The sequence below is a fragment of the Bubalus bubalis genome, chromosome 14 (assembly GCF_019923935.1).
Source record: "Bubalus bubalis isolate 160015118507 breed Murrah chromosome 14, NDDB_SH_1, whole genome shotgun sequence".
In the NCBI taxonomy this organism is placed as follows: domain Eukaryota; kingdom Metazoa; phylum Chordata; class Mammalia; order Artiodactyla; family Bovidae; genus Bubalus; species Bubalus bubalis.
This window is the reverse complement of record NC_059170.1, coordinates 53,462,472-53,478,804: the sequence shown is the minus strand read 5'-3', so window position 1 is coordinate 53,478,804 and position 16,333 is coordinate 53,462,472. Positions and strand designations below refer to the sequence as shown.

The 16,333-nt window shown below is 37.2% G+C and overlaps 1 protein-coding gene across 4 annotated transcripts in view; it reads right to left on the bottom strand.

Annotated features, from left to right (window-relative positions):
- The window catches only part of MINDY3 (MINDY lysine 48 deubiquitinase 3), an 83,621-nt gene that overhangs the window by 36,356 nt on the left and 30,932 nt on the right, over window positions 1–16,333 (bottom strand). For all 4 annotated transcript variants that reach the window (XM_025264357.3, XM_006054415.4, XM_025264356.3 and 1 more), the window contains 2 exons: window positions 8,783–8,853; window positions 3,606–3,686 (listed from right to left, as the gene is read on the bottom strand). In XM_025264357.3, coding sequence (XP_025120142.1) covers window positions 3,606–3,686; window positions 8,783–8,853 — 152 coding nt within the window. The remainder of the gene's footprint in view (window positions 1–3,605; window positions 3,687–8,782; window positions 8,854–16,333) is intronic.

The window sequence follows — 16,333 nt, the reverse complement described above, 5'->3', positions numbered from 1 at the left end:
GTACAAAGAAGTCAGCGTTCACAAAATACTTTTCCTGACCAACACACGAGTTTTGTAGAAAAAGGTATCAATATTCTCTTTAAGTTTTGGGGGAGGGAGACAGAGGGGAAATTGTGTTATTTCAGGTCAGGAACATACGAGTGAGTAAACCTACCAAAAACACATCAAAAACAATAACAAAAATAAATTCACTGCCAAAATCACTTACTCAGATATATAAATAACCAAGAAAGTATGACCGGATAACAGATCTTATTGTAATGTAAAAACCAACAAAGTTTACAATATTATCTAAATGGCAAACACTACATGAATAAAATTTTGAAAAATTTAAATTTGGACCCAGTAAATATTATCAAGTATTATTAATACTGGGCTTCCCTGGTGGCTCAGATGGTAAAGAATCTACCTATAATACAGGAGACTTAGGTTCGTTCCATCCCTGGGTTGGGAAGATCCCCTGGAAGAGGGCATGGTAACCCACTCCAGTATTCTTGCCTGGAGAATCCCCATGGACAGAGGAGCTGGCGGGCTGCAGTCCATGGGGTTGCAAGGAGTCGGACACGACAGAGACTGAACACATTATGAATATCATTTACCATTTACATGTTCTTCCAGCTTTGTAACAGTTTATTTCAAAGGGAAAAATTCTTTACATATAACTTTTTAAAGATACCATGTGCAAGCAATCCAAATTCAATTGCTCTAAAATTCACTGAAAAAGAAGTACCCATGCTTTTAAGAGGCTTCAGAGTCAGTCATGAAAAAACATTTTTAGAAGATATAAATGTCACTGGAACCTAAATGTGGAAAATTTGTGCAAAGGCTTTTTTCATGAAACTAATGAATTCCCTATACTTTGATGGACAGGGAAGCCTGGAGTGCTGCAGTCCATGAGGTCGCAGAGAGTCGGACACGACTGAGAGACTAAACTACACAAAGGTAAGTGTCAAAACAATTAGCACAAAATTTAATTAAGAGTTCTAAAAGAGAGATAAGGTATTAGAAATATACAAATTTTATAATTTATAACAGTAGAAGAACCTAAAATCTTAACATAAACTTCTATAATCACTTTAAATTTACGTGCACTTTCCTATTAGGATTATTAGTAGCTTTGAGGATGTATATAAATGAAGACAGATTTAAAAACCTTGATTGGACTTCCCTGGTGGTGCAGTGGTTAAGAATCCACCTGCCAATGCAGGGGACATGGGTTGAATCCCTGATCCAGGAAGATCCCACATGCTGTGGGGCAACTAAGCCTGTGCTCTAGAGCCCGGGCTCCACAACAAGAGAAGCCACTGCAATCAAAAGCTGGCATACCCCAATGAAGGGTGACCCCAACTCATCCCAACTAGAAAAAGCCAACATGCAGAAACGAAGACCCAACGCAGCCAAAAACAAACATTTAAAAATCTTGACTGATTTCCAGTGTACACTGAGTGTGTTTTGAGGCCTACATACAACTGGTGTTGTAGGGGTCTTTGCTTTTTCTCTATATATGTACCTCATGGGTCCAATTCAACTTTTCACTGCATGTGGCTGAGGTCTGTGGATAAGAAAATCAATGAAGAGTCCCTGCCCCACACAAAGCTCACTACTGACCAGGAGCCATGTGACAAAAGGCGTGAGGGGAACAACTGTGCATCTTGGGAACAACGAAGGGAACTTCATTGGCAACAATGAAGCAAACCAGGACAGGTAGGGGGTAGTGTGTATTTCACAGAAAGGCGCGTACTCCCACGACACTCTCGACATATCTGATATCAATGCTTGAAAACAGAATGTCTGCACTGTTACATACATAGCTCAACCGACACTGTTGCTTGTATTAATCTCCCATGAAATCTTTTCTGCTGTTTTGACAACAAAATCATTTCTTAAATATCACTCATAAAATTTAAGATTTAAAATAGTTTTATCTTCAAGGTTCTACTGTAGGACCTTGGTCCTACAGGAAACTCTGAAGGTCCATAGGAAACTCTGCTCAATGCTATGCGGCAGCCTGGATGGGAGGGGAGTTTGGGGGAGAATGGATACATGTATATGTAAAGCTGAGTCCCTTTGCTGTGCCCCTGAAACTATCACAACATTGTTAATCAGCTATATACTCCAATACAAAACAAAAAGTTAAAATTAAAAAAACATTTTATCTGTCTTTTATATTTCATAGAATTTAATAGTTTTCCTAATGCTAAAGAATAGGGCTGTGATAAAAATAATTAATAATTGGCTTGAAAACACATTTCTGTATATGAACTGGAACTGATTTCCTTTTCTGGAAATTTATAACACTTGACACTAAAATTAGTCAAATGATGAAATCTTCAGTCAGGGAATTAGGTGTTTAGTTTCTGTAGGTTACATTTGCTTTTAACTTCTTCCTCTCTACTTCAGGAGGGAAATGAACAGCAAAAGCTGTCAGATGAAATACAACAAATCAGTAAGGTCTGTACTTTTCAATTGTATTTATAGCTTTCCCTGTAAGGAAAGGTTAAGCCTGTATCTGCCACTAAACCCACTTGCTGGATGTCCGCCAGCACAATAAAAGTAAATACAGTAATAAATAATGAAATAGAGCCACTAAACCTAGCACTGTCAGTTTAGTCTTTAGTACAATGTATGTAATTCATACTTCTTACAACAGACACAAATAAAGAACACTAACAAGCATAAGCTGAAAGAGCATGCTGAGTAATCAGCAAAGTGCAACAGGATTAAGAAACATCAGAAATAGAATTATTTATTTTCTCCCTTTAGGCCAACATCTAGCACGTCTACGCAGGCATACCAGAATAATGAAAAAGGCGATGATGATGATGATGATGACAGCTAAGATTTACTGGGCATTTAACATGTACTAGGTTCTGCTAAATGTTTTATATTTAAGCCTGACAACAATCCTAAGAACAAGATCCTATTACTAAACCCTATTTTAAAGACATGGGCGAAGAGGCTGAGCCATGTTAGAAGTGCCAAGGCTGGGATGCTAACAAAGGCTTCTGAATTCAAAGCTCTAAACCAGTCAATTGTGGGAAGAGAAAGATTATAAAGCCTTGGATTTAGCAACACTTTTCTGGGGGCAAAAATTTTAAACACATTCAAATGTATTTAACCTAGTTCGATATTGCTATACTATATATACTAAAACTGTGGAAATATTCCATCCTAAAAGAGCAACTGACTTCTAAATCATTGAACTATTAATAAATTTCAAAATATTTTCCTAGATGTTGTAACTAAAACTATTTTATATCACGTAAATTAGATTTTTATCCTCTAGAAAACAGTAACTCAAAACATTTAATTTCAATTATTTTCACCATAACACAGTGATTTCTGAAAAAAATCAGAAGTCAAACTTGTAAAGTTGGTAAAGATAAAGAAATTATAACTAAATCATGACAGACTTGACTGAAATGATTCCAAAACTAGAGCAGGACAATCGTATAAGCAGTATGATCCTTTAGTATTGCTTTTTTAGATTTTGAAACAATCCACTGAACTCGGTATAATGATTCAAACTAAATATGGACGTAATATTACCTGTTTGCCTGATGTCAAACTTAAAAACAACAACAAAGAGATCCTGCAAAGCATACCTTGGCAAAAAATACGGTCAGGTGAGTTTCACTGCCAACAATCCAAATAGGGAATTTTGGAGATTTCAAGTAAGAGCCAACCTAGAACAAAGGTAGTAAAATAAGTAAATGAAAATTTTATATTGCCTGTTAAATATTTACCAACAAATGCTTGACGCATCACTAAAGTGCCTAATTCATATTTAAATGGAATAATGGATTGTGCCAGAATGCCTTACCCATAAAGGTCAAATGCTAAATGTAAAAATGAGTGTTATAAAAACTGTCAGGGCAAAGCTTATACTGCATCTTTCCACTAGAATAATAATAATACAGATTTAACACAGCAAAAAAGAAATTAGTGTAACCCTAAGAAACATTCTCATGTTTCACTGAAAATCTTAGATAAAATGGCCACTTCTAGGAATTTCAGCTTGGTACTTCAAACTCTAAAACTATAAATCTGATGATAATTACTTTATCAGGAAAATAATCATAAATTAACAAGTGAGTAGCTACATGAATAAACAAGAGAAAAAGCCTTAAGAACATCCTGTCTTCAAAGAACTTAGAGCAATATAATAGTCTCTCTAAAGCAAAATACATACTTCCATCTAGGAATAGTAAAGAATCCTTCACTTGATTCTTTATGGCAGGAAGTAAGTTCAAAGTTACACAATATTAATTATCTCTAAAATATATTAAAAAGTTATAGCCTGCCTCCAAGGTTACACACTTAACATATAAAAACAATAGCACCAAAAATTTAAGGGTATCATTTTTGTGTGACAGAGAAAAGGCAAGCTTAAAATTCAACAGGCAAAAAACTGACTTGTGAAATCTGACCATGTTCACATCAGTCACTCACACTGTCAGATGGACAAGGACTCTGAAAAACAAGTAACCTTACCAATTACATTTGCTGAGTTTTCTTTTCTCACACAGACCCTCACCCGCCCCCCAACCCCCACTGGAGCTGGGAAATCCCAAGTGGCTACTTGTAGCGGTTAGTCAGGGTCAACTATTCATCACTAAGCAGCCAAAAGCCTCACCATGGTGTCCTGCTTTCAACCACCTTTGAAATTTATTGTGACCATTAGGAGGGCAGTGGGATAGTAAAACTATCTTTTGACCTGTGATGAGACATGAGCTAGATGTGCTAATCGCAATGAACAACCAGTAGAGGAGGAAGGGTGATCTGAGGACAACAGAGAAGATAACAGTAAAAGGAAAAGGAGAAGACAAAGCTTATCAGAGATTCAGAATTGAGGGGTTTTAGAGGTTTTCGGCCAAGTCCGTCCATTCTACATAAGGAAACCGGAAGATACACAGGATCAGGGCCTGGTCTGAATTCAAACAGCTAACTAGCAGAGAGTCAGAATTAAAACTCATGTTTTCTGACACATAATGTGGCAGCTCTCCATTACATCATTCTACCTCTTGTGATGCAAAGTTTAGACATCGTTTAATTCCTCTTCTAGAAAAAGTGGGCATGTAGCAGTGTACGTAGGCCTGTGTGTGTGTTTAGTTAAGGTAGAAGTAAAAAAAAATGAGGATAAAATTATGTACAGTGGGATCAAAGGGTAAATGAGTGCTGAACTCACGCAGTGTTTTGTAATAATAAAAATAAATAAATCGAAAGGCCATAAACAGTGCAACCACTTTGGAAAACAGTTTGCCAGTTCCTCCAAAAATTATGCAGGTACCATGTGATCAAGTAATTTCATTCCTGGGTACACACCCAAGAGAAATAGAACCATGTCCACAAAACACTAATGTTCACAGTAGTATTATACATTATTATGTTAAAATTATATATTATGTTCATAGCACTATTATTCATGAGTCAAAAATCAGAAACAACCTAAATGTCCATCTACTACTAAAGAGAAAAACAAAATTGATATAAATTGGTAAATCATACAAAAGAATATTATTTGGTCATAAAAAAGAAATTAAGTACTAATACACAGGAATGAACAATGGAAACATTATGCTAAGTGAAAGAAGAAGCCAGACGGGAAAGGCCACATACTGTTCAATTCCATTTAGACGAACTATCCAGAAGAGGCAAAGCTTCAGAGACAAAAAGGCACCAGGGGCTGGCAAGGAATGAGAAGTGACAGCTGAAGGGTGTAGAGGATCTTCTTGGAGTGAGGAAATATATTGAAACTAGATAGTGGTCATGATGGCAGAGGCTTGTGAATACACAAAAAACCCCACTGAATTATATACTTTAAAATGGTGAATTGTATGGCATCGGAGTTCTGTATCTATTTTTTTTTTTAAATGCATACCCCAAAGCACTCAAGAGTCAACCTTTCATCTCAGTACACTCTCAGAGACACATGCACACAGGAGCTGGAGATAGTGAGAGAGAAAGAGAGCCAGAGAGCCCATGAGAGAGACTGTTTCCTTTGTCTTAATGAATGCATATGATAAAAATAATATGAACTTGATCATTTTAGCTCTAAAGGGCAATTTGCTACACTATCAAAGAAAAGGAAAATGTTCAGACTCACAAAATCCATTAACAACACAATTATTTCCTTACTGCTGTTTCTCTAAATGTTTGATAAAAAGTATATAATTCCAAGTATATATGTATTTTCAGAAGGACAGCTATAATTATATACAGATGAGCACCACAGTGTTAAGAGTTTTATTTTTCTTCTTTTTTAAATGCTTGTCTTCACTTAGTTTCGAGGTCCTCACTAGGGGCTGGTCAGCTTCCTTTAAAAAAGGCAGCTGATGAAGTCCAAACCTCCCTGATATGTCTCCCACACTCTAGGCCACCATGCATGGCCCTAATCGCCCTGGAGCCCGGTACCAGACAACAAGGGATGACTCCCAAGCCCCAGAGCCCACTGAATCTATTCAAACCAGCCAGCCCACAGCAGGGCCAGGCATGGGTTGCACGGCCCCCCAGTCAACTCCACACCAGTTCCCATAAGGAAGCTGCTCCTCAGGGCTGCAGCCTACTGGTGCCTTGTCCACAGGTCTCCTTCTCTCCCTGGCCCTGTCTTGGAGCTTTCTCTTGTTTAGAGCTGTAAGTAACAGAAGTGTTCTGCCTTTATCTATCTGGGCATCTGTGTGCTGTATCCTACCATAAGAAATATCTTTAAACCCTAGAAAACACCACAATTACTGCTAGAACACTAGACCGGTAATACTAGGGTAGTACTAAGGCAGTAATACTGGGGTTACAGGAGACTATACAGCAGCTAATGACTTCCCACTATGATCTTAGGCAGAAAACAAATATTCCTCTGTTCTACCTAACAGTTAAAGAAAAGCAAATGCGCATATTTAGAAGAGCTCACCATTCTGGTGAGCATCTAATATGTACCCAGAAAGGCAATGTGACTGTTTTCATAGAGTTAATATTCCATTAAGGACAATAGAAAAATTCAATATTAAAAAAAAAAAAAAAAGGTAACTAAGCCAACAAAAAAAGGTCATTACAAAGTGATTATTCCTACAAAATAACATGAAAAAGAGTCAGTGGGAAATGGTCCAGGAAAAGGCCTTTGAGGTACCATCTGAATTAGGGCTTGGAGAGAGGAGTGATCCATTCAGCTGGAGTATTCCAGGCAGAAATGAAAGAAGTATAAAGATTCATCAGGTAAGGGCTTGTTGTCTGTTGTTTAGTCGCTAAGTCATGACTGACTCTCTGCGATCCTGTGGACTGTAGCCCACCTAGGTCCCTCTGTCCATGGGATTTCCCGGCAAGAAAACTGGAGTGGGTTGCCATTTCTTTCTCCAGGAGATCTTCCCAACCCAGGGAAGGTAAGGGCTTGGCACGTATGAGGAGTTGACAGGAGACAGCGTGGCTGGAGGACAGAGAATCCAGACCATCAGGGCCTTAAGGCCACAGGGTGAAGATTTCAGAACATATCACCTTCACTCTCTATCCTCCTGCAAAACACACACTGCATACTTTTTAGAAAACAGCTTCACTGAAATATCTTTGACATACAAAAACTAAACATATTTAAGGTGGACAACTTGATGTTTTGATACATGTATATACTGTAAAAAGAGCACCACAATCAAGCTAATTAACACCCATTATCTCTATCTGGTCACCATTTTTTTATGTGCATACACAGTCACACTTTTTGGAGTATGAATGGTTGTTTGTGGGTGTGTTGGGGAGGAGACACAGCTTTATTCCCTGGTCGCTAGACTGCCTCAGAATAGCGCTTGTGTAATTAAAGTCACTAAAAATGTAAGAGTTACTACTGTTTGACAGTACAATTACTATTAATGAATAAAGGCAGGATGAAATCATTTGATCATCATGTCCGTATCATCCCTGTGCAAGTGTTGTCATGAAAGACGAATGTTGTCTAGTAAAAAAGAAAGGAAATAGAGGAAGGAGAGGAAGGGAGGGGAGGGGAGGGGAGGGAGGATGAGGAAGACGAGGAAGGCAGGCAGGCAGGAAGGAAAGGACTGTTACTGTTACTAAAAATAATCACCACCATTAGAACCACTGCTATGGAACCACCATTCTAAACCGGAAAAGAATAGATCTACTTCTTTTTCCAAAATCAGAACATCTTATTAAATGCAAATCATTAATGACTTAAACTCCATTTAAAACTATTTGGAATATCCATAGTAATTTCAGATTATGCAGGAAAGTGATGAGATAAGTATCAAAAAATGAGAGCTTCATGGCAGCTCCTAATCCTAGCACATGTGTTAAGAGTTTAATGCTGTGAAATGCTTGGGTCTTTCTTTATTGTGAAATTATTTTTCAGATGAAATAGACAAAAGTTAGAATTTCAGGCATTTAGCAAATTGTTTTACGATGCCTGACAAAATATTACCAGTTGTTTCAGTGAAACATACTGTTAGTATGGAAGATCAAATAGGACATTCTCTCCCCTCAGTTTATCAAAAACTTTATTTATATTCAACAATGGATATCTGTTTTCATAAATTATTTCAAAGTGGGTTCTGCCTCTGACCCTCAAAAGGAATGAGCCTAAAAAAAAAGGAAACTCAGCATGATCGGCCAGCTTAACTCCATCCTTGATAAGCCTGTCAGTAAAGAAAGGGTGATGAAAAAGGAATTGAGAGTATACACTATCAGCAGTAAACTAAAATATGCTGTCATAGGAGAAAAATGCTCTCTGTAACAGTGGACAAGTGAATAAAAACCATTCAAAGGACCTTAAAAATCAACTTACCTTACAGTATCTTAGAGCTTCCATGAGTGTTAAGAATCCTACAGCAGCTTGTTCATGTATACCAAGAAGTTCTGCAACAAAAAAGTCAGCAATGCATTAGCATACAGATCTGAAAAGCACTTCAATATAAATACATATGTACACATACATATATATGTTCTACACCAAAACTTTTACTTTTACCCAAAATTGTACTTTAAAAGTCTAGCATATATTTACTGTTAAGAGTTCACATCAAGTCATCATGATAGTCCTATTCATTATAAAATACCAATACATTAGCTAATAGAGCCTTTGTATGTACATTAAATATTTATAAAACTTTATATTCAATGTTAACTTTTGATAGACATTTGATACCATCCCTTTCTCCTCTAAATAAACACAAGCAGCAGCTTAAGACTGGGGAAATAATGAAGAACAGAACACAGTACCTGCTTTACAAAGGCTAGTGTTAGTCACTTAGTCGTGTCTGACTCTTTGCAACCCCATGGGATAGTAGTGTAGTCCGCTAGGCTCCTCTGTCCATGGGATTCTCCAGGCAAGAATCTGGAGTGGGTAGCCATTCCCTTCTCCAGGGGATCTTCTAACCCAGGGATCGAACCCAGGCCTCCTGCATCGCAGGCAGACTCTTTACCCACTGAGCTATGAGGGAAACCCTTACAAAGGCTAAGAGCTTATCAAAGGAGACAGATGAGAAAACTTGTGCTCTTTTGTTTAGATGAACACACACATCTTACAGTGGTGTTAAGGGCATCTGTTTATTGTGTTAGGGTCAGTCAGTCAGTTCAGTCGCTCAGTCGTGTCCGGCTCTTTGCGACCCCATGAATCGCAGCATGCCAGGCCTCCCTGTCCATCACCAACTCTCAGAGTTCACTCAAACTCACATCCATCGAGTCAGTGATGCCATCCAGCCATCTCATCCTCTGTCGTCCCCTTCTCCTCCTGCCCCCAATCCCTCCCAGCATCAGAGTCTTTTCCAATGAGTCAACTCTTCACATGAGGTGGCCAAAGTACTGGACTTTCAGCTTTAGCATCATTCCTTCCAAAGAAAGCCCAGGGCTGATCTCCTTCAGAATGGACTGGTTGGATCTCCTTGCAGTCCAAGGGACTCTCAAGAGTCTTCTCCAACACCACAGTTCAAATGCATCAATTCCTCGGCACTCAGCTTTCTTCACAGTCCAACTCTCACATCCATACATGACCACTGGAAAAACCATAGCCTTGACTAGACAGACCTTTGTTGGCAAAGTAATGTCTCTGCTTTTCAATATGCTATCTAGGTTGCTCATAACTTTTCTTTCAAGGAGTAAGCATCTTTTAATTTCATGGCTGCAGTCACCATCTGCAGTGATTTTGGAGCCTCAAAAAATAAAGTCTGACACTGTTTCCCCATCTATTTCCCATGAAGTGATGGGACCAGATGCAGGTGGATGCAATTGTTAATATCTGAGTTGTATCCTGAAGGATATGTAGGAATTTTCCAGGCCAAGAAGAGGATAAGAGGAAAATTTAAAGAGAAGAAATGGCAAAGAAGTATGAAAAATCAATGTATTCAAGGGGTGAAAAATTTGTCAAAGCTTCCTTAAAGGTTTCTAGCCTGGGGAACCTGATAAATGGTGACTGACTGAGAGAGAGAATAAAGAATTAGGTTCTAAAGTGGTATGAAGAGAGAACATGAGTTTGGTTTTAGACAAGTAGAACTGAGTGACCTTGAGGACTTCTAGAGAGAGATGGGTACATTACTAGAAGTAAGGTTCAGGAACACGGAAAAACAGGTCAGAACTGGATACAAAGCTTTAGGGAATCACCAGCATGATCATGGAAATGGATAAGAAAGAGCAGAAAAAGCACAGAAAATGAAATGACAGACTATTCCATATCAGAAATGTAACTGTAATGGTAATAAATTCTTTTCATACACTACAGCTTTCAGCTAAAGTACATTAAGTATCAGGATAATAGTAACTTGGGTAACAGTAATTTGTAATAGTAATTTGGGACCATACATATTTCTAAAAATAATCTTTTTTCTAGTTAAAAATTATGTCCACTATAAACACAACATATATATAACTCTACATCCTTTTTACTATTTGGTTATGTATCGTCCATTTTCCTGTAGAATATCATGTTTTTATCAATTAATGTAATAATATCAACTTATTTGCTTTGTTGTAAATATTTGACTATGTATCCTTAAGCACAACATCTAGATGTGTAAACCAAGAATCAGTTGTTTAAGCTTTAATTTTTGTAAATTCAAAATTAATAGAAGACATGTATACACATAGTTTGTATTTTTCACTAGCTTCTTACAGGCACAGAGGAGACACAGCTACAGTTCCCAAGTTTTGCTTAGAATTCTCAGGGATGTCTAAGTTCCTTTTAGACTTATTTCTCTGTCTTAATTTTTAACAACCTCAAAAACAGTGATTATTATTTTCTTATAAACCAAATAAGCAATAGCTTTTTTGGATTCTCAATAATGTTTAATAGTGTAAAGGTCATGAGATCAAGAAATCGGAAAATCGTTGGCATAGCATTCAGATCAAAAAGAGAAAGTGAGGGTTAGCAACCCAGATAGGAAGAGATGGTACCCCATAGCCTTTCAAATTTTTTCTTCCTCTTCATTCTGAAAATTAAGGAGCACTAAATATTCTCAAGTTCAAATAATACATGTTAAGAAACTGTTTCACGTTTTAATTTCTAAAATCAGTTACCACCACCTAGTGTTATGACTTGATTACTACATCATCTGTTTCCTTACAGATGTCTGGAATACTATATTTATAATATCATGCTATTAAATATACCAAATCAGCTTTCAAAACTCTTGAATAATGAATTATTCAGATGCAGTCAGTAATCACGTTTAGCCATGTTGTTCGAATGGTAATATTTTTAAAATGTATCATCCTATGTACTTAAAATTTTTATCTTATTTTGATAGCTAAAGTGCATCATTAATATTATTGTACAAAGTTATAATTACAGGGAAGACATACTATTCTCACATATTAAAATTTAAAGAATTTAGTTACACTAACTACACTTTTCTCACTAAGTCTCCAAGAAATCTGTTTAAGTTTGCAGAAAATTCTAATAATTCTGTCATTATATTTCAGAACTTTCTCTTGTTTTTAGCCTAACAATTAAGACTAAACATGATTAAGTATCTATCCACCTTTGTGTTCAGTCAGTCAGACTGTATCAAATTGTAGTTTCATATATTCATGAGTTTGCTTCTCTATACCCTTCTCTGCTCCCAACTATCACTTCGCACTACTGTCAGGGTGTCTAAAGAAGTCCTTCTTAGGCCTTTCAAACTTGATACTGACTTGGAAAGCACATACTTGCACTATATTTATTTAACAAACACCCTGAGGGCCAGTATTGAAAAGAACAATGTTAAGCACAGTGTCGGAATACAAAGGCATCACCAGGACTATGAAGACAAATAAGAAACTCTCTGAAAACTATGTATCTAATGAGGGGTTAACACCTAAAACATACAAGGAATTCCTAAAACTCACTGTTTAAAAAAAAAAAAAAAAAAAGTAACTCCCCAAATTGCTGAACAAAAAAATCTGGGCTAAAGACTTAGACATTTCTCTAAAGAATACATACAAATGGCCAACAGTATATGAAAAGATGCTGAATATCAACACCCCCAATCATCACAGAGGAGGAAATCAAAACCACAATGTTAGGATAAACATTCTCAAAATCAGAAAAGATAAGTAAGTGTTGGGGAGGATATGTAGAATCCTTGTTCACTGTTGGTGGGAATCTAACATGAAAAACAGGATGCAGGTTCCCCCCCAAAATTAAAAATAGAACCACTGTATGATCCGCAATGGCACCCTACTCCAGTACTCTTGCCTGGAAAATCCCATGGATGGAGGAACCTGGTGGGCTGCAGCCCATGGGGTCGCTAACAGTAGGACATGACTGAGTGACTTCACTTTCACTTTTCACTTTCATGCATTGGAGAAGGAAATGGCAACCCCCTCCAGTATTCTTGCCTAGAGAATCCCAGGGACGGGGGAACCTGGTGGGCTGCCGTCTATGGGGTCACACAGAGTCGGACATGACTGAAGTGACTGAGCACAGCATGATCCATCAGTTCCACCTCTGTGTATTTAATTGAAAAGAGTGAAATGAGGATCTCAAAGAGATATCCACATTCCCATGTTCATTGCAGCACTGTTCACAACAGCTGAGAAACAGACAACCTAAATGTCTAGCAACGAATGAATGAAGAAAAGCGTGCAACATCCATACAAAGGATTACCATTCAGACTTACAAAAGAAGGAAATCTTATCGTATGTGCACATACATGAACCTTGAGGACCTTAGGCTAACTGACGTACGCCAGTCATAGAAGGAGAAACACTGCATGATTCTACTGAGATGAGGTATCTAAAACAAACTCAGAAGCGGAAAGTAGAATGGTGCTGATAGGAGCTAGAGGAGGAGGAAATGCGGAGAGGCTATTCTACAGAGAGAAGTTTCAGTTATATAAGACAAATAAGATTTGCTGTACAATCTCATACCTATAAATAATACCATACTCTAAAAATTCGTTGCAAGGGTAGATCTCATGTTAAATGTTCTTACTACAATTTAAAAAAAGTCAAATTCCCCACCCCCCAAAAAAAAACTCAACAGTAGGTGACAATGTAGAATGTGGTAAGTATGATGAAGGCAAAATGCTCAGAGACCAGACAGATGACCAGCAGCTGTGGGACTCAGGGGACTCCTGGAGACAGCACAAGCAGTGGCAGCTGAAGGACTGGCCAAGCAGAGACGGGAGGGATAGAGGTCTTCAGGCACAAGGAGCAGCATACATAAAGAAATGAAAGTAAGTAGCATGATTCTGTTCAAGCGTCGATAAGTTCATGAAGGCTGAAAATATACGCTGGGCTGAAACTATGTAAGGTCACTGCGTAAGTAAAGAATCTACACACAATGGAGTATTACTCAGCCATAGAAATGAATGAAACTGTACCATTTGCAGAGACGTGGATGGAACCAAAGACTGTCATACACAGTGAAGTCAGTCAGAAGAAGAAAAACATCATATAGTAATGCATATATGTGGAATCCAGAAAAATGGTACACCTGTGTCTTATCTGAAAGCAGAACTAGAGACACAGAAGTAGAGAACAAACTTATGGTTACCACGGGGGGGATGAATTGAGAGATTGGGATAGGCATATATACACTACTATGCGTAAAATAGATAACTAATTTAATAAGAACCTACTGTATAGCAAAGGGAACTCTGCTTGATGCTCTGTGGTGATCTAAATGAGAAGGAAATCTAAAAAACAGGGGATACATGTATATGTACAGCTGATTATCATATAGCAGAAACTAACATCACTGTAAAGCAACTATACTCCAATAAAAATTTAAAAAAGAATCTATAGTTTAAAAATGGAGGGGGGAAGGCTTTTTTAATAATGCTAGAATACCTAAAATTTGAAAAAATACCAAAAAAGGCTTGGTTCATCTCACTTACAGGTAAGGGTACATGCACTTTGAGCCATGAACTTTGTGAAATCTACTTTTGAAGTGAAGAGCTTTTTAAAAACCCACTAACTGGTTGTTCCATTCCTGAGAAGTCAGGTTGCTTACAGAGTTGGCATCTAGCCAGGGTTTGCCAATTTCAGCCAATAAGAATACAATATGCCCAGTTATATTTAAATTTCAGATACAAAATAAAAATTTTCAGTATAAGTATACGCCAAATACTAAACAAGACATACTTCCACTAAAAAGAATCTTATTTGAAATTCAGATTTAACTGGGAGCTCTGCATTTTATCTGGGGGGTGTGTGTGTGTGTGTGTGTCCCCAGTATCTAGGGGGGTGTGTGTGTGTGTGTCCCCCTCAGCAGTGTCCAACTCTTTGTGACCCCATGGACTGTAGCCTGCCAGACATCTCTGGAAATTCTCCAGGCAAGAATACTGCAGTCGCTTGCCCCTTCTCCAGGGGATCTTACTGATCCAGGGATCGAATCTAGGTCTTCTGCATTGCAAGCAGATTCTTTACCATCTGAGCCACTAGGGAAGTTAGAATTGGGATATTAGATAATCCTTTGGGAAGAAAATAAAAAGGTACATCTCTATCTCATACCACTCATAAATAAATAAAATCCAGATGGATTAACAGGATAAACATTAAAAAGAAATAAAGCCCACCAAAGCATTTGAAGAAAATACTAGGCAGTGCTAGCTTTAACTTTGGGGTGGGAGAAACACAGAATAGATACACAGAAAAAAATGTAAAAAAAAAAAACAAACCCAGAAGCCCTAAAAGAGATCAAATGATTTAATTTCATCAAAAACGAAAGCTCTGGTATATAAAAGGTAGCAGTGGCAAAGTTAAAGAAGACAGAAATGGCTGAGAGAAAGTATCTACAACACAGATTTAATACATAAAGAACTAAGAATTTATAAAGTACCCCTAGAAATTATAAGTAAAATAACCTCTCCTTCTAAAATGCCAAAAGACAGACAATTCCCAGAAAAAGAAAACACTAAAAGTTGACAAACATATGAAAAGATGATTAGGTGCAGGTTCACTAGGAATCAGAGAAATGTGACTCAAAATAGGCTACCAAGTGTCAATAAACTGACTGACAAAAATATTAAAGAGTTAAAGTTCAAAAAAAAAAAAAAAAAAGAGTTAAAGTTCTGAGTGCTGGTTAGGATGTAGAGAAACAGGAACTACACACTGCAAGCGTAAGTTTATACTCTTCTAGTCGATAAAGCAAATTTCCAAAGGTAATTTGGCATATGAACGTTTAACGGGTATTCCTCAAAAGGTTAAATAAACACACAGTTATCATATGACCCAGGATTTTCACTCCTGGGTAGATGCTAAAGAAGAATAAAAACATCTTCTCACTAACATTTGTACATGTTACTAACATGGCCAAGTGGAAACAAACCAAATGTCCATCAACTGATGAACGAAAAAAGAAAATGAGAAAATGTGGTATAAGCTATACAATGAAATATTTTTCAGTAAAATGGAGTGAAGTGCTGGTTCATGCCAAAATATGGATGAACCTTGAAAATACTACACTAAGTGAAATAAACTGGTACAGAAGTTTAGATATTACATGATTCTATTAAATGTCCAGAATAGGCCAATCAACAGAAATAGAAAGCAGATTAATGGTGGCTGAGGGGAAGTGACTACTTATGGGTTTAAGGGTTCTTTTATGATACATATGTTTTGAAACTGATATGGTGACGACTGCACAACTCAAGAACATATTAAAAACCAGTGACTTATACATTTTAAATGGCAGATGTGTAAATTATGTGAATTTTATCTCAATACATCTATTAGTTAAAAAAAAGAAAAAGAATAGAAGCCTAACTGTAATCTTTATTGGTTGGATCCACTCTAAATAATTCTATGTAACCTCATCTCAGCTCTTAATTCTGATTGCACATTTACACATTCCTTTCATAATCCATCTTTATACTCCTTCTTAAAGCAGTGGATGTAAACTCTTTCTCCTTTACA